The sequence below is a fragment of the Semicossyphus pulcher genome, unplaced genomic scaffold, assembly GCF_022749685.1.
Source record: "Semicossyphus pulcher isolate SPU_LCO1_2020_fin unplaced genomic scaffold, fSemPul1.0.p SCAF_22, whole genome shotgun sequence".
NCBI classification, from domain to species: domain Eukaryota; kingdom Metazoa; phylum Chordata; class Actinopteri; order Labriformes; family Labridae; genus Semicossyphus; species Semicossyphus pulcher.
In genome coordinates, this window is record NW_027211696.1 from 9485165 (window position 1) to 9505600 (window position 20436).

At 42.0% G+C, this 20436-nt stretch overlaps 1 protein-coding gene across 5 annotated transcripts in view; it reads right to left on the reverse strand.

Moving 5' to 3' along the window:
* The window catches only part of LOC138601930 (mediator of RNA polymerase II transcription subunit 13-like), an 88094-nt gene extending 74017 nt beyond the window's left edge, over positions 1-14077 (reverse strand). For all 5 annotated transcript variants that reach the window (XM_069673251.1, XM_069673249.1, XM_069673250.1 and 2 more), the window contains exon 1: positions 12647-14077. In XM_069673251.1, the coding sequence (XP_069529352.1) occupies positions 12647-12718 (72 nt within the window). In that variant the 5' untranslated portion in view covers positions 12719-14077. The remainder of the gene's footprint in view (positions 1-12646) is intronic.
* Between the last annotated feature and the right edge of the window lie 6359 nt (positions 14078-20436).

Consider the following 20436-nt stretch of genomic DNA (forward strand, 5'->3'; position numbering starts at 1 on the left):
TAAGCAGCTGTGGCTTAGTGGTAGAGTCGTCTCTCAATCAGGAGGTCTACAGTCACATGTCGAAGTGTCCTCGGGCATGACGCTGAACCTCAAATTGCTCCCAAAGGCAGAGCCATCAGCTATGGATGTATATAGATACTGATTGGAGATTGGCACTTAGGCCTTTGTCATCAGTGTGTGAATGTGTGTGTGAATGGGTGAAAGTGACACGTAGTGTAAAAGTGCTTTGAGCGGTTGTAAGACTAGAAAAGCGCTATATAAAGACAGTCCATTTACCATTTTCCAGTCTATGCAAGTGTTGCGAGTAAACAGCAATCTACTATGGCTGAACAAACAAAGAAAAGATCGATGACTACAGATACAACTTATCTATAAGTTATCTATAACTAAATAAGTGGAAATCCAAAGAAAAAGAAACAAATTGGATCAGATGAAGGCATCTGTCAAGAGTTAAAACCGTAATAAAAAGGAGCCAACCATAGTCTGGTTAAATTGGGAAGGTGCCGCCAAAGAGAACGAGATCTTTGAGATTAGACCTCTAATTAACGTCATATATTTAAAGTAGAATTAGAGTCTCTTATGCTATCCATCCATTATCTATAGCGATTATCCTCTTCAGGGTCGTGGGGGGGCGGAGGGGGCCTATCCCAGCTGTCATTGGGCGAGACGCGGGGTACACCCTGGACTGATCGCCAGTCAATCACAGTGCTGACACACAGAGACAGACAACCTTTCACGTCACCAATGAACTACGCATACACTGTGAGAACATGCGTGGGTTCCCTCCAGGTACTCTTGACTTCCTCCCACAGTCCAAAGACATGCTCGTTAGGTTCATTGGCGAGTCTTACTCACTCGTAGGTGTGAGTCTGAGCATGAATGATCAGACCAGGGTGTACCCCGCCTCTCGCCCAGTGACAGCTGGGATCGGCTCTAGCCTCCCCTCCCCTGGATGAAAAGACAGTGTATTCAAACACAACTCTGCACTTGTATATTACTTTCATTCATTCACAGTCATTAAGTATGCATGTGTTTGCATAAGAAGTTAAGAAAAAGACATTTACTTGAGTTATGTGCACATACTTGAGTGTATTAAGGACACTGCAGCTGATGTGAACATCCAAGTGCAGTCATGCTCTATCAAAGCTGACAGAAGAGCGTCTGAGAGAGATGCCACTTCTTCTTTAGGAGTCTCACAACAGTGGAAGAGCCGCGCAGTCTGATAGTCTGACAAAGGAGCCACTTTAGGCAATTGAGAGACGGCTTGTATCAGCAGTTTTACCTACTCTGGCACAAGTGGAACACTTATTCTGTCAGAGTGGCATCGCTTTCTCATCGACGTCAAATCTGTTTAGACACTTGACAAGCTGCCAATATTTGGGGTGTGTTCGGATCGCTTGTGATGCCTCGAGTCTTCAGATAAGAGTCCGTAACTTTATCAGACACAACGCTATCTATCTCTCTTTCATTCAATGTCAGAGAAGAGGGGAGGGGCAGACACTGGGGGAGAATTTACCTCATAAAATGAATCTAAAGATAAAGCAGAGGCACTTTTTTTTTGGAATGTGTAGACACATTTCCATAAATTCAAACCCCCATATTTTAGACATTTCGTCATCAACATCTTTAGTAGCTTCAACACCATGAAGTGCAGAGGCGTTAATGAAAGAGCTGGGGCTTTAGCTTCTTCCTAAAAGCGTACAGTGACTTTGTGGACCGAATGGAGTTTGGTAGCTCGTTCCACCGCCAGGGGACTATAGAGGAGAAGAGTCCCGTTAGCAACTAAGGGCCCTGTTGTGATGGGAGGCGCCTTTCATTGGCAGAGCGTAGTGGGCGGGAGGGAGTGGAGACCTGGATGAGGGCATTCAGGTAGGCAGGAGCCGTTTTTTGTTGCTGTTTTGCAAGTGGCAACTTGGAGCCAGTGGAGTGACGTGCTGTTTTGGGTTGATTGAAGACCAGTTGCGCTGCTGCGTTCTGCATCATCTGGAGGTTTGAATGTGCGTTTAGTCGGGAGTTGCAGTGATATCACTGTTTGCTTTCTCCAGGTTGTCATTAATGTTTCTACTTTTAAGCGGGGTTTTTTGACCAGTGGGAAAGTGGCTACAGAGTCAGAGAAATGTAATGTATTTATCAGCTGGGTTGGTGCTGACTGCATCTTTAAAAACAGACCAGGGTTAAATATTTATATATGGAAAAGTCCCTAGAGGAATCAGATAGTGGCCGGTTGTACACGGCAAAGCATCGACTGACTTCTTTATCAAGAGAAAGTGAGCTGTACTGTGAAGAGATATACTAGTTGCTCTTCTTTTGTGTTCCTGACAAAGTAGCTGCTTAAAGAGTGTTTTTGGAGTATCAACACAACGTCTCCAAATACACTGAAACTGAAATCTTCCAACTTAAATGGTTGAATTTTTCTTCGCTGCATCAAATTCAAGACAAAGAAAAGGCAGGTTTGGTGTCTGCGCTGCTCAGTCAGCTGTGAGAAGTCACCAGTTAGAAGAACAAGTGGCAGAAATCAGAACAGGCAACGACTCCCCCTTCATCAATTAACCCAGTGAAATCAAATTAACCCACAAGGAGTAGCGCTCCCCTCTGGCGTTTTACACCACAAATGAAGAGCGATGCACATTACTGCACTTGTGAGGCGGCGAGGGCGACACAAAAGCACCAAACAGGTGTAGAAAAACAGGCCTCTGGGGCTGCAGGCACTAAACAGATGCTTTTCCTCTGCCTGCTGCCGCCACCTTTACAAGTCCCAGCAAAACAAGGGACCGTCATTTGATCTGCTGCAGCATCCGGCGCTGGGAGGTGAGCGAGCCAAGCGACCTAATTAGAGCAGCGAGAGTCCCCGGGGTTGAGTGACGGATAGACCTGCCAATCACGCGGCAGAACGCCTCCATCAAACGGTGACTTCTCACCTGACACAAAGAGAGTGGGGATGTGGGGGGGTAAGGACAGCGAGACAGTGTGTGTGCACTGCGTCGAAAAAAGGGCTGACAAGATCCCCAGCCGTTTGGCAAATAAAACAACACAAAGCTGCAGCGTCAGGATGCTTTTAAAGCGTACGGAGGGACAGGCTGAAGCACCGGGCCTGCTTAGACTGAATTATTAACGTGCAAATAAATAAACCAGGCTCTGCTTTACTAGCGTCTCCGGTGTAACTAAATTAACCGTGACAAGCCACGGGGGGGAGGAAGTGACAGACAAAGACTGAAAAACTGAGAATCACATGGAAAGAAGCACATCAAAGACAAGACGTCTATAGAAATTCAGCATATATTACGGTTTCTGTGAAACCTTATTTTACTCTGTACTGTTTGCTCTGTATGTTCCCTCTCCATTTGTTCCCTCACAGCTGGAATTCACGAGCTCGAATGTGGCCGTTGATATAATCAAGCGCGTCACACATGGGTCAGGAAAGTCCTGGGATTATCAGAGCTAGCATAGCATTACTCAGTACGCGTCTTTAGAGAGAAAATGACAGCACGGTAATTGTACAATTAGCACGGCATGCAGGCTCGTGAAATGCTTACAAGAAGTTAATAGCGTGGTTGTTCCTGAAATTGGGCAAATGGAGCATAAGCGGTATGAAAAAAAATATCTCATTTAGGCGAGTAATTTCCTGCATTGATTTTTTCCACGGGGATGCAATTTCTGATAAAATGACGGCGCTGCATAAGCCAGCATGACTTTTACTTGTTTCATTACACAGCAGATAAACAAAATGCTTCTGTTTCTGTGTGCGTGTGTGTGTGTGTGCAGGACAGGGCCGGGCCTTCTTTATTTCTACCGTAGGTCACAACACGACAGGTTTCAACTCGCAACTCACCTGGCTGCTGTGTGTAGTCTGTTGGTTGCTAACTAAATGGGAGTGGCAGCCAATCAGATTTTAAACACCAGAAGTCCTCTGCTAACAGGTAAAACACACAAACACACAAAGCCTTATGTAATCACACAGATATAACAGCACCATGGGAGGTTCATATATTTGCTCACTCAGTCATGCCTGGTGAGCGATCTATCAAACCTTTTGTGTCTGACTTTTATTCTAAAAAGTCACATCTTCGAGCCACGACTTGAAATAGAGCTGTGCAAATTTTCATTAGCATGTTAAAAAAAAAAATCATGCGTGTCTGCCTAAATCAGGATGAGAGAGAGAGAGCGCGCCGTTTTGGCAGCGCGCGGCGAATCAATGCACCACAAACGGCCGTGAATCAACAGTCTGCACATAACGTGTTTGTTCTCATCAAGCGCCCCGTTTGATTGGCCGCAGATAATCTCTCAATGCAACATGATCATTAGAATTTGCAACAGCAGCAGCAGACAACATTAATGTTTTCTCTCTCCTCTAAAAAAGACACCCTTTAACCTAAGTGTGCTCTAACTGCAATTGAATCCCAGCCAAGCATGATATTGGCAAAGCTGTCGGGCTTGCAGAAAATATTTGCCCGGGCTACGAGCGGGGCAGCGTCTCCCTTTTAAAGACATTCTCTTTGTCGATGTGTCGGCATTCAGGTGAAGCTATCGCAAACAGATTTTTTTCTTCCCTAAACAAAAGCAGCAACTCTCCTGTGGCACAGAGGCATCATCGAACACAAGTTTTATCTGCTGCTGGAATTTATCGAGCAATCAGGCAGCAGGCCCCAGAGTTTGGGTTCAGACGAGAGGCAATGTATCAAAACATATTTGAAATATAAGAGATTAAAGGGAAGGGGTGTTAATCTTTAGGCGGGAAACAACAGGGGGAAATATATCTGAGCCAGGTGTAGTGTCTCTGTTAAAGATAAGAATTTGCTATATAAGAAAGAACAGCTAAATTCATCATTGGTGGAAAATAGCTTAATACAATATTCAAGTACTCTGTTTGAAAACAATTGTGAGGCTCTTGCAGGTCTTAAAATACTGTACACACCCCCAAACTCTAATATAGTTTCCACAGTATCTAAGATCTCATACAGCGGTGTGTAAAAACCCAATTCTTGCCTTTGCTGTATATTAGCATTGCGCACAAACCTGAGCTAGCTAACGTAGGCTACATTTGTATGAAGCTAAATCCATTATTATGTTAGCATAAAATGTAAAGCTTTCAGAGAAAGGCTATAAATCTTTTTAAGTAGAGACTAAATTATAATTGTTAGCCATTTATCATGTTTTTATATGTTACAGTTTATTTATCTTTTAGTGTGCGTGCCAGCTAACTAGCTAACTTTCCAGCTAACACAAGCACTTGGTGGCACCAGTTAGCCTCCTGCCCATTTCTACCAGTCCTCGTTTCCCACTCAGCCTTCTGTCGCCCGCCTCACACACAGGAGCACCAGCGGGCTCCGAGAATAGCACACAGCTGGCACTGCGGGGCTTACATATTTCACACTCAAGCCACCGTGCTCGGAAATACTCCTCCTGTCCATCCCGGCCCATTTCCAGCTCCGCGACCAGTGGTGCTTCCCTCCCTCGCTCCCCTCTCTTCCTCCTCGCTCCCTATCCGTCTTTGAGTCGTTCTTCACCTTTATGACAGAGCCCTGACAAGCCTACTTCTCAGAGAAGATCCATGACTACGCTCGGGAGGGTTTAAAATAAAAGGGATGCTCGAATAGAATCATGAGTGTCCTCCTGTTCTCAACCAATTCAGCGTATTCACACTGCAGCCATTTTTCTCTGACATCACCAGGGTGCGAAGTCGCTCAAATTCTGTTACAATGTTGTAGTTCAGTAGTTTGAAGCAGAAGTATAAGGGAATGTGTCAAATTGTTATCATGTCACCATTTCTTGATTGATGAGCAACTTCTAAGAAAATGGACAGCAAATGTCATGACTGACATCGGTCCATATTTCAAGATTAACTAACCCTTTAACTACCTTCAGACACCAGCTAATGTTAGCATTGAGCCACTCCTTAGCTATTATTACCATTAGCTGGTGGCTGAATGCTAAGGTTACATTTTGTCTGTAGGAACGATAGGAAGGCGTAATTTGCTAACGTTAATGTTAGCTGGGAAGTGGTAAAATGCATGCTAGCTGTTTTCTGAAAAAGATTACGTTTACAATGTTTCTTTTGCATCTTACAATACTATTAAAAGGTAATTTTGGCAACCACTTCCTGGTTAATATTAACATTAGCTAGGAAGTGGCTGCACTTTTGTCTGATTAAAGCTAATGTGTTATCAAATATGTTGTTTCTGTAAAGTTGAGTCAGTTTCCCAACTTTTCATTCCATAAAAAGTAATCTTAGCATTCAGCCACTTTCTAGCTAATGTTAGCTAGGAAGTGGTTCAATTCTACCGTTAGCTGTTGTCTGGTTGAAACTAAGGGGTTATCAAATATGTGGTTTTTACAAAGTTAAGTCTGTTGACACCTCTCCTTTCGTCCTTTTCTATCTTCAAATATTAAAAAGAGGGGCTCCAGTTTAGCTTAGCGGCTAAGTCATGCACCCCATGTACAGTGGTTCAGTCATTTCTCGAAGCAATGGCCCCGGGTGCAACTCCAACCCCATCTTTCCCTGTGTCTGACTCTATCTACTCTTTTCAATAAATGCCTAAAAGGGCAAAAAAAATTATCTTAAAAAAATACTTAAAAGTAATGTTGGCTTTCAGCCACCTAGCTTATGGTAAATTTAGCTAGGAAGTAGCTAAATGCTATCGTAAGCTGCTGTCTGATTGAAGTTAATGGGTTATCACATGTTGTTTTTACAAAGTTAAGTCTCTTTACACTTTTGATTTCGTAGCTTATAATCCTATAAAAATGTAGGCTAATGTTGGCATTAAGCTTCTTTCTAGCTAAGCTGGGAAGTGGCTGAATGCTAACATCGGGTAAGGGGTCATCAAGTGTTGTTTTAACTTGAAATAGGGCCCGATGTTGCTCCTGTTTTCACTGTGCTTTGTCTTTAAAGTTGGTTTTCAACAACAAGATTTCTCAGATTACCTACATTTCTATGACTTACAAGCTAAAAACACAGCATGTTATAACAGCCCTTAAGCTTCCCACCCTAATGTGATCTCTGAGGAAAATATCTGCCGCGTGATTATAGTCAATATTCTGGCCTTTTTCTGTCAGATTCTAACATATAGCACCGCTTGCTCACACACCAGTGTGTCATGGCAGAACACTATCTGAGGAACACTTCTGTCTGTGTGTGACATACAGAAAGCCATGTTCACACAGGTGGGCCACTGCCGGCTTGAGTCATATTGAGATGACAAGGGATTCCCACAGCAGTGACAGGGGCAGATTAGTGGGAGGCTCCACACACACAGACTCAAGGTGAAGCCAGAGCTAGCTGTCAAAATAGCTAGCGAGCGGAGCCAAAAGCGCAGGTTGGGCGTAGGGGGGCGGACTGTTTAGTGAGAAGCAGCCAGATGGAGCTGCTCCATAGGGCACAATGCACAAGACTGGGAGTGATGCCTCCGAAACCTGGACTGATCCTCTCCTTGAGTAAGAGGACGCTGCCAGGGCTTCAATGTCATCCTTAGACGTCTCTATATAAACAACACTTTTTGGTTTTTACAGTTTTCAACAGTGAGAGTTAAAAAAGTGTCAAGAACCAGCAGCTGGCCTCAGAATTAAAGCGATTTTTACTTATCAGTTTCATTGGATAGTTATTTCTTTTCCTCTGTGATGTAGACTTCCATCCTTGTAGGAACTCTAACTTGACTGACTCTGCGGCCCAGCAGATCCTGAAACACACTTAACCCAACGCCCCTCTCTCTCTCCTCCTTTAGCATCATCGCTACATCCCCCATCATCAATAACCAGGAAATGCAAACAGTCTATATTAAAAAGGCTCCATCCCTGATTACCTCCTTCTTCTTACACGGCGCGGCCACTCACCTGCCATAAATCAGGCCTCTGCTGTTAATGGTTCTCCCTCTGCCTCATCTCTTAGCACTTTATTTCCATGCCAGACAGTAGCATCATTATTATTACACATGCAGGATCTCTATTGGAATACAGTTGGAGCTAATGAGCGGCTCTTAGTTGATCACATTAGACCTGCACTTGAGGACACTTAATTACCGTCGAGGGGACACAGGAAGTCCTCTAATTAAGGCCTCTGCTTTCTACCTATGTTTGTACAAGCATGCGTCCTTGGGATATAGGATGTATGGAGTGTGTGTGCATGTGGGTGGAAGATTTAGTGTGTGTTGCATTTGTGCTACATATGTTTGTGCGAGCATGTGTGTGTTTATTTTTTCTTCCTCTCTCGCCGTGGTGTTTGTGAATGCATCTGTGTGTGTGTGTATAATATGATGGGTGTTTGAAGTTCGTCTCCCGAGTCTAGATGGTTTACAGTGTTTACAACACACGCGCAGCCGCACTCAAACACACACACACACACACACACACACTGAGGCTTCCTGTGTCGTGAGGCAAGCTCTCAACTGTCTCCTCCTCGCATTTCATATTCAGGCTCTGGCTCGAGTCAGTGTCAGAAGAAAAAAACCTGCCCAGTCCACAGAAAGACGACTGTTTTCTCTCCCTCTCTCTCTTTCTCTCTCATTACGTTCCTCCCTCTTTAATTTTCTCCCTCGCTCTGTCTCACTCTCAGTTTCTCTCTCTCTCTCTCTCTCTCACAGGGCCGAGGCGAGTAGTCAGGAAATGCACATCAGTCATAATACTTTCCTAAAATGAAAACAGATTCGGCTGCAGCTGAAAACATTCCTCTGTTTCTCCTCTCTTTCCTCCACCCTTTTTCGCTCCCATCTTTTTTTTTTTCACCACATACGAGGGTCTCGTTTGCTTTCAGTCACAGATGGATGAGCAGCAGCACACCACACAGTTGTTTTGTGGGTTTGTGCGATCGTAGCGATCTCAAGTATGTGACACCGGCCTCGCAGAGAGAGGGAGCATGACAGTAATCTGCTGCTGCCCCCATAAAGCCCCACAGTATGGGCTCTTATGCTTTCTAAAGGTACTTTTTTATTGATGCTGCTTGCAATAACAGGCAGTAAATCAGTGTGAGGGACGAGGTTAGTGTTAGCTGGAATGCTGTTTAACAGGCTGTCACCGGTTAGCTACAAGACCTTTATGTAAGCTAGTTTGACCTGGAGGAAAAGGTTAAGAAATATCCCAACGCAGGGGTTTTATTCTTGACATTTTTGGACCTCTTAATGACCAGTTGGCTTTCAACTAATTATATTATTGACACCTTAAAATTGAAGTAGGAGTTATTAGCTGGTTATGAAACCAACTGCAATTAATATTGATGCCTCAATGGGACCTACAAAAGCAAACCAGTCCATCGGGCCTGTGTCAGACGATTATTAGCGCCCACAAAACAGCCTTTGATTTTCCAAGACAGAGATTAAGTGAAATGTTTGACTGTTAAAAGACAAAATAAAAGCTTGTCACATACAAACCCTACAGAGTGAGCAGGTTACTCCGCTATAACAACCTTACTATACATTATCCCTTATTACACTGCTATTCCTTACGAAGTCAATTATTTGATACAAAATATTGATGATAAAAATGATTATATTTCAGTTTTCCATTTAAAAATAGTCTGTTACACTCACAGTGAGAGCTGCGTCCATAGCAACGGTTAACTCTGTAGCTTTCTTAAAATGAGCTACAGCAGCTGTTTTTACTCACATAAAAATTAGCTAAGCTAGCTGTTTTTACTCAGATTAAAATGAGCTAACCTATCTGTATTTACTCACATTAAAATTATCTAAGCTAGCTGTTTTTACTCAGATTAAAATGAGCTAAGCATATGTCCCTGATTGGTACTGACCTGAGGTGGGTGGGTGGGTGGGAAGAGGGAGGGGTAATGGGTTTGTTGACATGCTACTTCAGAGCTGTACCATTGCCACTCATTTGTTTATTATTTAATGAAAAATGTCAATAAAAAGAGTTGAAAAAAAAAAATGAGCTAGCTGTTTTTACTCACATTAAAATGAGCTAACCTAGGTGTTTTTACTCACATTAAAATGAGCTAACCTAGGTGTTTTTACTAACATTAAAATGAGCTAACCTAGCTGTGTTTACTCACATTAAAATGAGCTAACCTAGCTGTTTTTACTCACATTAAAATGAGCTAACCTAGGTGTTTTTACTAACATTAAAATGAGCTAACCTATCTGTGTTTACTCACATTAAAATGAGCTAACCTATCTGTGTTTACTCACATTAAAATGAGCTAAGCTAGCTGGTTTTACTCACATTAAAATGAGCTAAGCTAGCTGTTTTTACTCAGCTTAGCTAGCTGTTTTTACTCACATTAAAATGAGCTAACCTAGCTGTTTTTACTCAGCTTAGCTAGCTGGTTTTACTCACATTAAAATGAGCTAACCTAGCTGTTTTTACTCAGCTTAGCTAGCTGTTTTTACTCACATTAAAATGAGCTAAGTTAGCTGTTTTTACACACATTTAAATGAGCTTAGCTAACCGTTTTCACTCACATTAAATGGAAATATTTCCACTGATGGTGAAGTCAGACACAGAACAGGGCCGTATGAATCAGCGCAGCACCTTATTGAGGTTTTCTGTCTCGTCACGTCGGAGTCTGTTGACATTTTCTTTTCCATTCACCGTCTTTAAACACCGCTGTATTCCACACTCTGTTCCATTTAATGTTTACTTCTCTACAAAACAGTTTTGTAGATCTCTTTGTCGTAACCTACAGTTTTTGCACCGTTTAACCTTTATTGCTTTCTCTCTGCTGGTTTGTCTCGTCTCATTTTTTCCATCTGTAAACAGACTGACGTCAAATTTACCGGACTTCTTTCGGCAGTTTGATATAATTACAGTTTGTCCTCCGGATTCTGTGATTAGAGCAGCATCCCTAGCAACGGTCGGTTCTTCATAGCAACAGTCTGTTATCAAGAAATAACTGACCTCGGAATGCCTTAATTAACCAATCAGAATCAAGTAGTTGTGTTATAATATCCCAGTATATAGTCTTATCCAGAGTTTTATTTTCTTTTAGATATGATGTTTATATGGACTTGAGAAACCTGGTTATTCACATCCATGAATACATTCTCATCATCTGTTAGCAGCTGCGTCTTTGATAGTTCATGTCAGTGACTATGCTCTGTAACATTAAAGCATGATCAGAAACCTGGATAAGGTGTTAATATTCCACAGTATTCTGCTTTCTGTCAGAGTACTCCAGGTAGCATCCAAGGCCTTTTGAGCTTGTCATTCATGTCTCATTCTCTACATCAGGACACAATCTGCATCCCTCTGTCTCTTTGTCTCAGACGTACCCTCTAACCAGGACGCCTCGAGTGTCATTAGTGTTATTTTCTGCTTGGACTTCCCTGTAGGAGCCCTGCCAGTGAGCCACCGCTGTGCTCCATCCAGTCATAAATATTCTCAACAAGCCAGCTGATGGATGAGTCTCTTTCTGCCTCACTTTGAAAGGGATGTTCACACAGGGGCCGGCACGACGGCCAACAAACGCCACGGCGAGTGAATGAAAGCTTCTTCCACGAGGGAATAACCTCGGCTGAAAAGCTGACAGAGACGTAATCGCTTTAACGTGTCAGGCTGAGTGAATTTAAGACGTGTGATGCTTTGGATTTCAGCGTCAGTGCACAGGAATTTTAAACAAGATGCTTTGAAAGAGCTTAAGATATTATTTGGAGTGGCTGTTTCTGTCTGCTCGCTTCCTTGACTGAGACAAGAGAAGAAGAAGAAGAATGCTTTGCTTGACATTTTAAAGCTTTCTGTAAGCTGCAGAAAGTTTCTTTCTCTTCTCAATGAGCCACCAAAATCCAACAAAAATCCAAACCATGTGACAGGAGTGTCTTTAGCTTCCTTGATGACATGTGTGGCGTGTGACAGACCTGCTGCATGATCACCTTAAAAAGCCCTCAGGACCCCTATGTTTGTGTGCTTCTCAGCAGCCTGCTCTGCCCGGGCTCAGTCCATACCGCATGCCTTTCCACTCGGCTGCCTTCTGTAGTAGGACGGTTAACTCGCTGATTGCAGGATGAAAACTGTGAAAACACACTGCTCAATCTCCTGCACCCTTAAAACCAGCCAGTTCTGCAAAAAAAAGATGCTGCCAGTGGAATAAAAAAACCCTTTTTTTAAGAGTATGAAAGTGCCTGTTTCCGCTGTGTGCTGTCATTCAAAATCTTAATAACCTTCCTCAAAAAATAGTCCCTAATCTTCCAGTTCGTAACCGGGCGAGCCTGTTATTTGTAGATCAACATATTAAGCCACAGATGTTTTTCTGGCTTGAGAAAAATTAAACAGAAGCAGCTTTCTTTCTAAGTTTGTTGCCTGGCAATGCAACAGAGTTCCTGAGAATTGTTTATAGGAAGGGGAGGAGGATAATGATGGGAAATATGACGAAAAGTGCAAAAACAAAGCCAAAATAAGTGAGTTTGATTTGGTAGCATTTTAGATGAGTATTCTCCGCGTTATTATACATGTATTTGGTTCAAATCAGTTAATAAAGTGGAGTTATTCTTTTTAAATGGTGTTTGTTAACGCCTCTGGGCTGTGATGTCTTATTATAACAGGCGTAGTGGTGAATATGGTGCTAATGATTACCGAATAACAACAGCAGCAATTGGTTCACCTTTGTACAGCAGACACACATTTACGCGTGCCTCCCACGGTCTCATGACTTGTCGATCACAGCTGGCTCGCGTGTCAGTGTGTGACGTGCGTGATTTATTTATTGATACTGTACCAGAGAGAAGATGTTGGAGTGGCAGTCCTCAAGGCTTGCCCCGTTAGCCACCCAATTCGCTGTTGTAGTCATAATCGTCCGCCGTTGGGGTCGTCAGCGCTGGGCATGTCGAAATCCTACATCGGTACCAAACACCGAGCAGGGCTGACAAATCGGTTTCCTCAAAACAAGCAGTATTAAAACCTCACGAGAGGTCCAGATAATAGACTCGGGATTGGGCGTATTCAGAAAGAAGTGCAGAACGCATCCATGAAGCCCCAAGCGGATATAATGTTGTAATGTAAATCCGGGGATCAAAACATTGTTACAATCCAGGTCAGGCGATTCCAAATGTGATCATTGTCAAAGGCGGAGAGCTCACAAATGTATCCATTTCAATCCAAACGCACAGAGGACGATCAGCCTGTTTCCATATCAGTCTTTCCGCTGATAGTTTCATCATTAAATGAGCAATAATCCATGGGGAAAGCTGTTCTTCCGCGCCGAAAACACAACCAAAAAATGCTGAATTAAGAGTCAAAACTTCTGTAAAAAAATACCACCCGTTTAACGCTCTGCGAAACAATTAAGTTCAAAGCGAGACATTACATGCAGGATATCTGGTTCCGTCTGCTCCACAAGCTGATGCACCACTTGTGATAGTTTTCGAGAATTGCATGAGCTATTTATAGCCTCCTTTCTTACCACAACCGTTCCTCTCACAATGTAACCCAGTCTGCCTCGCACAAACAGGCGCTGCGAGCAGGAATGTTTAATCCCTCTGTTGCTCTTGTATTAAACGGACCGCAGACGAAAGGAGAGGGGTCGCTGAGGAGAAGAAAAAAGCCCCCACCAGTGCTCCTCTCCGTGGCAGGCAGGGCGGCGGGTTCCCAGTATAACCCCGAATCATGAGTCAAAGCGTTCAGACAAGAACAACTATTCTTACACTCCACCACCACCACCACCAGGAAAACGGCGAGCAGGCTTCTGTAGACGGAGGTTTAAAAAAATCCTTCCTTCCTTTCAGTTTGATATCATTACGAAACGTCCTCTCGCGACCACAACAGCCTCAATCTTTACAAAAAATGAGATTTTTTTGGTTTTAAATGCACACTTCAAGCAAAAGTGACAGTCCTAGTCTGGCACCGAGCACTGACATAAAGAATATGTTGCGCTGCAGATTTTTCCTTTACGACATTTAAAAGCGAATCCTCCTCCTCCTTCCTCGAGAAAATGATGATTTGATCATTGAATTAAATCCTCAAACATGTGCAGCGTTTCCTCAGCAGTGTCTCCTTCCTTCCTTCCCTCCTTCCTCGTTTTGTTTATCCCTCGCAGCGTGTTTTTATACTGGTAAATAAGTGCGCGTGAAGCCCGAGTGTGTCATTCTCACCCTCTGTGTGTGTTTGCTTCACGCGAAGCGCCGCTGTAGCATTTTTCTCTCGCGCACGATCGTCCAGCCCACCACGCATTGTAATGTAATGGCGGTCGGAAGCGTACTACAGAGACTCGCCTTCCCATTTGGCCAAGTTTGCGCTCACGTGATCAAAGTCTGGGATTACAGTACTGTTTAGTATCTTTGATATGAGACTGCATGCGACGCTGGAGACGCCGTGCCTGTCGCGCGCGCTGACAGTCAGCTGCCATACGGGTTTCTTTTATTGTGATAGTCTTTGTTGTTAAATGTGTCTTTGTTGTTTCCGGTCATATGTCTGTTAAAAAGCTTGAAGAAAGATTGTCTTTTATGTGATGGATTTGTTTCATCACTGTGTGGTGTCTTCCTGTGATGCATTTGTTACATAATGTTTCTGTGTTCTCACAACAGAGGATGTGACAGAATAGAGGTCAGAATGACTTACTGAGCTCATACTGTGTTTCATAAGAGGCGTCTATGTATGTAGGTTAGTCTTACACCCACCAAATACATGACATCATAGCACTTGGTGGTCTTTATTATTTGAAAATAATGACCAAAAATAAGAATCATTTTTAAATCCAGCAATTTTGGGGTAATCCTAATTACATATATCCAGGGCCGTAGCCAAGATTTTAAGGATCCTGGGGGTTATGATGAGGCAAAGTCCCCCCGAGACCCCAATTTTCAATTTTATTCAATTTTCAATTAAATTAAATTTTAATTTTATTTATTTACTAGTCACTATTTTCATATAAAAAAATATAATATTTATACAGTATATATATATTTGTGTAACATGAAAGGCACAACTTCCGATAGAGAATGACAACCCAATTCTGCACTTCTTCTCAGCTCTGTGTAGCATATTACTCTTCTGGTTCAACACTCAATTCTTGCATCAACCTCATTTGTAGTCGCAGCAGCCATTGTTTTTAACAATAAAGCTCTACAATCCCACTGGTTGCTACGTTCTCAGAATCAAAAAGCAGACAATAGTTTGCAACTAGCTTGTGAACATAGTGGAGCATTTCGCAGCAGAAGAGCCATGTATATTTTTCTGGAGTTGGTAGAGACCAAAAACAGAGATAAAAGAAGAGTTTGCCTGATCAGCTTAATAAGGTGAAAACATTTTCGCATATGATTAAGTGGACATAGCCACCGTGACGTGGTTTGTGAACTCATGTTTTGAAGCCTCAAGTTTGGCAATTTGGCTTTGGCCATATTGGATTTTTGGAACCAGAAGTGACTATATTTGGACAACAGGGTTGATAATCATTGCTACGTCTCTTTCCTTATTGACAGGTCAACAGGGTAGCAACTGGTCAATCACAGGTAGCAGAAATCAGACCATGAACTAATCAGGAACATATTTTCTGTTGTAATAAATGAACTGAGAAGTACAGTCATTTTACTTCTTTCTGCAACCAGTGGAGTCTCCCCCTTCTGGCCATGAGATAGAATGCAGGTTTGAGGCCCTTTTACACTGGCTTAACTTTTGAAACCATGAGTGTACATCCACTCTGATATTAAATCTATTGTTTACAGCTTTTGGCGCTGACCTAGGTGGTAAAAAAAAATAATAAATGGACTAATTCTTTCAAGAAAATTCCTCTCTGAATCGTAATTTCTCATAAATTTAACAAACCAAAGTTCAACTCAAACTAACCTGTCCTCGAACTTTGTTTCCATCATCTCTTTTATGAGTATCGCCTAATTACAGAGGGTTTTTTCTTCTTCAGGAAATCACTATAAAACTGTAAACCATTTAAGTTATTTCCAAACACACTCCACTGCAAGGTTATACTAAAGCCCCCTGACATTCCCAGGTAGAATACTTGACCTCAGTGGCTTCAGTGGTCGCCATGTTTATATCCTCACTTTAAATTGATTTCCAGTCATGTGCGGTGCATTGTTTTATTTACGCGGACATATTGTTGGAGGTTTTGTTTACACTCTCTATAAAAGCCTGCTTCAGTAGTTCTCTCTGTTCTCTGAGATAGCAGGTGGTGTCCTTTGAGGATGAAGAACAAAAGATTATTAATATAGCCACAGTTTCCTGAGGTAGACTGAGGAGGCCATCAAGGAGTCAGGGCATGAAATATTTGTGTCATTATAAATAATGGATCGGATATTATATGCTATATATATATGCACTACATACGCTTGGATTTTCATCTTGTTCGGATGAGATGGAAAGCTGGATTTGCTGGTTTTAAACTTACTGTATAATGATTTCATACTCTTTTATCCAATAAGGGAGGTGTTGTCTTTTAAACAGTGATACTACAGTGCAGACTGGTTTATCTTTAATCTAATTTTAGTCATGAATAAACAGAAAAAACGAACGGTTAATGCCGCAGCTCTTTGAACATGGGTGCCCCTCGAGGTCTTTAAAAAGGTTCAATAGTGAGTATATTCAGTCAATAAGCTTTTTATCTCTCAATCACAATGTCCCTCGCAGGAAAAATCAAATGCATCATATCCAAGTGAATGGGCTTTTTCATTTGCACTCATAAATGTGCAACGATTTTTTAAATGCCCACACTCTCTACACATTACCGACCCCCTTTATCCTTGTATCAGGCATTCTTTCCAGGGATTCATTTCGAACGTCAGCGTGGCTACGTGAGGATTCAGCTAAGACCAATGTTCGAGGCTGAATTAGTTACAGAGAGTGACAAGAGAAGTCTCTTCTCCCTGCCAGGTTTTCCGCTGAGCTCAATCACAGTCTGTACAAATAATAACGGTGCTCTCCTGAAGTGAGAGGAGGTCTTTAAAGCAGCAGCGTCAGCAGTGGAGATAAGTGTCACCGGTGTGTCACAGCGCCTGTATAATCTAAGGATGAAGCCTTAAGTAAAGTCAGGAGAGGAAAGGAATAATGTTAAAACAGTTCCTGACTACTTTTTTTGTCAAGTTGATGGTATACTTTTCAGCTAACTTATGTATTTTTGAAATTATACTACTTTCTAAGAAGGGCCAAATAAAAAAAAACTCCCTATAGGAGCAAATCTGTAGGTAAAAGTATGTAATCTCAGCTCCAGGTTTCACACTGTTTTTTCGACATGCTGCACTTTGTGACGTCACATAGCTGGCCAATCAGAAGAAAGTGGGCTTGTAGGGGCGGGTTTTCTTAAAGGGACAGAGCTCACTGAGTCATTTTAAGCAAAGGCAGTATGAGGGCCTGCACAGAGCACTAGTGTGAGAAAAAATAGGACTTTTTTTTTAACTGCAAATAATGCTAAGCTACTCCACAGGTATCACAAAGTGAAATATGAAGCTTGAAATTAGCATAATATCCCCCCTTTAAATATTTCTGTGCTCAGCAATCAAAGGGCCAAATTTAGCTCGCTTAAAGGCCCATTTTTGGTCCACGGGCCTGTGGTTGAATGAGTCTGATTTAAGAAGTTAAATAAGTAAATGACACAGGATAGTTATTTTTATCTTCAAGCACTGGGAGACGTTTAACCATCATCCCACCATCATGTGAAGTATAACTGGATGCATAGTTGTTTGATTCATGTTCCATAATTTATAGGCTGTTCCTTGCCAAGTTTCTACACGTATGAGATGTTACCTCTAAGTGTAAATCTAACAGAGCTGTGCATCTCTGGAAAACATCACCACTGACTGACGTATCCTATACATTATGATATAAGCACACTTGTGATATTAATCATAACGGTACAGGTTTATGTGTTTGAGGAAACAGTTTGCAGATGGTTCACACTGCCACAGACAGGGAGCCTTTAGTCCGGCGATTCCTCTTCTATCTGAAAAGCAGGAGGGGAAAAGATATGAATCAGATGGATGAGCGAGGGCTTAGCCTGGCGGTTATTGATCCCCTTGCTCCTAGAATGATCCAGAACTCATTTGGAGACTTTTTTTTTTTCACCCTTTTGTTCAATACATCCTTTAAAGGCTTCAAAAGACTCTCGCGCACAGTTTGGCACACTCGCTGTGGAGCTGATGGGATGAGATGCTATCAGTTTGAATAAATCTATTTCAATATGCCACGCGCTTCCCCTCATCAGGCCCCCACTGACTCGATCTGTGTGTGAGGAGAAAAGATGCATTACTGCTCTGATTAAAGATAATGTGTTTGTCTAGACAATGTGTTTAGACTTCTTCAGGGTGGAGTGGATAGGCGCGCACATGTGTGTGTGTGTGTGTGTGTGTGTGTGTGTGATATGTCAATCTTTTATTTATTCTCCTGTCATATAAAGTCAAAAGGTGCAGTAAACTATGAACATATACATGACTATATATTTCATATGGTAAGCATGGCCATAGTTTGTTTAGTATGTTAGCGTGCATACCCCTTGTACATTCAGAACTTCTGCTTAATATTTTTGTCTTTTAAAAGAAATTTAAACTCACTATTTAAACTGGCACCGAATAGAAGACAAAACTTCACTGACAAAAGAAAACAGGGTTTTACATCAATTTTTGCACTTTATGTATATTTAAAATATTTCTCCCTTGTATTAAATATTTATGAGCAAAAATAGAAGCTAAACTTTCGGGGAAAACATCTTTAGGTATCATTTATTTAGACTTTACTCTAAAAACAGTCTCATTTAAGAGCCAGTTAAACCAGCTGTATAAATGTTCAAACTTAGCCAAGTAACACATGAGTGTTGACATGGTGGAGTTTTCCATTTCAGTTTATTTTAACGGGGTTGCCTCATTAAATGTACTCAGGGATGCGTTCTTTTTACACCCAGTAACTGCCAGGTGTAGCTGTTGCATAGCTAACTGGCAGTGCTTATGTTAGCTTATCTGTTTTAACGTTAGCTTACCCAATGAGAGTAAAATACACATCAGAGCTGTCACTTGACTGAAATGCTTTTTAATACAGATGTTAACTAAGAACATTTTAAGCTACATTTCTTTTTAACTCAATATACCTCAAAACTTTAAACCAGTAACATTAACATGACCAAATAGCATCGGTTAGCTAGCATAATTATTAGATGTTTGAATGCTGACTATAGCACACATATTTCTCCATGTATGCTTAAAAAAAAGGTGATGCAAAAGTGATAACTAGCCTACATTTACAAGGATTGGCAGCACAAAAAATGTATGTGATATCATGACCCCTAGAAACTATTATTTTTGGAATTAAAGTTGTGTTTGTGATGCTAAAGTGACTTCCTGTTGATTGTGCCGGGCTACAGATGATTCCTAGCCACCATATTACCCATTACTGAAGCCTATAAGCCATTCTTTAAGTTTAAATGGTGCATCTGGCTCAGTAAATCACAAGTCTAAAACTAGCTAGTAGCTGCTACTAGCTTACACAACAAATTAGTAATGAATTAACACACGGCTTGTGCTAACCAATGGGTGAACACTGATGCTATCATAGTTAGTCGTTCTTTTCTGAAGTAAGACATCACAAATAGGTCAAGGTGACGAGCACTACTTGTACACGTGTTCCTAAATGTTTTGCATACAGCTAACTGTTCGAGGGCTCATTATAAATTTAGGACGAGCATGTTTCAAGGGATAATGCTCGCATGGACTTCTAAGGCTGTTTATCATTCGTACCCGGGGAGGAACGTGTTTCTTTTTAAGAACAAGCAGTAGCCTCGCAGTATCTTCATTAGTGATTGATGGATCACCGTGCGCTAAGTTAACACACACACCTAGCAGCAAATTCTCTCCATAAAATCAGATGAGAGTTGCTCCTCTCTTCGCGGCTCCAATACCTCTCTGGCATTTCCTGGAGCGCGGAGAGTCTGGCTGAGAAGAAAAGATGGTGTGCATTATAATGAACATGGGCTGACACCGCCTCATCCATCATTCCACCCAGGAAAATTATAGCAGAGCCGGAGAGAGAGAGGGAGAGAGAGACACTTTAAATCACAGCCGGTGTAACTCTTCTTAGACCGTCTTCAGCTCTTTGTTGTTGTTTTTTAACTGCCCAGTCCACTCCTGCTTTTGCTCTCAGGACAAACACTGTGTCTCCCTGTCAGGTGACTGTAAACCCACTGTAACTCTCTTCATGTATGTTAGCTTGAACATGCTTCTGCCTTCCGTCTTGTGTCCGTCTACCTGCAGGTTGGATTGCATCGCTGATTCTGTTTCTGGGCACCAGCTACCTACTGTTTTCATTATTAAATAGTCCTATGATTTTGTTTGACGGCTCTGAAAGTCTGGCCGTAGAAAGTTCCCAGAGGCCTCGGTTACAACTTCTGTTATCTCTGCAACAATCCCAGACCCAAAGATATTCAGTTTTTACAATTCCAAACAGAACAAAACAACCAATCTTTTGGGACAAGCATTTTCCCTAGAGGATGAATCCTGTTGACCTTGTGGATCCTGTGACCTTCCTCCAGTGCCAACAGCATGTTGACATATTGACCTTTCATGTAGCTCCATCTGCAGG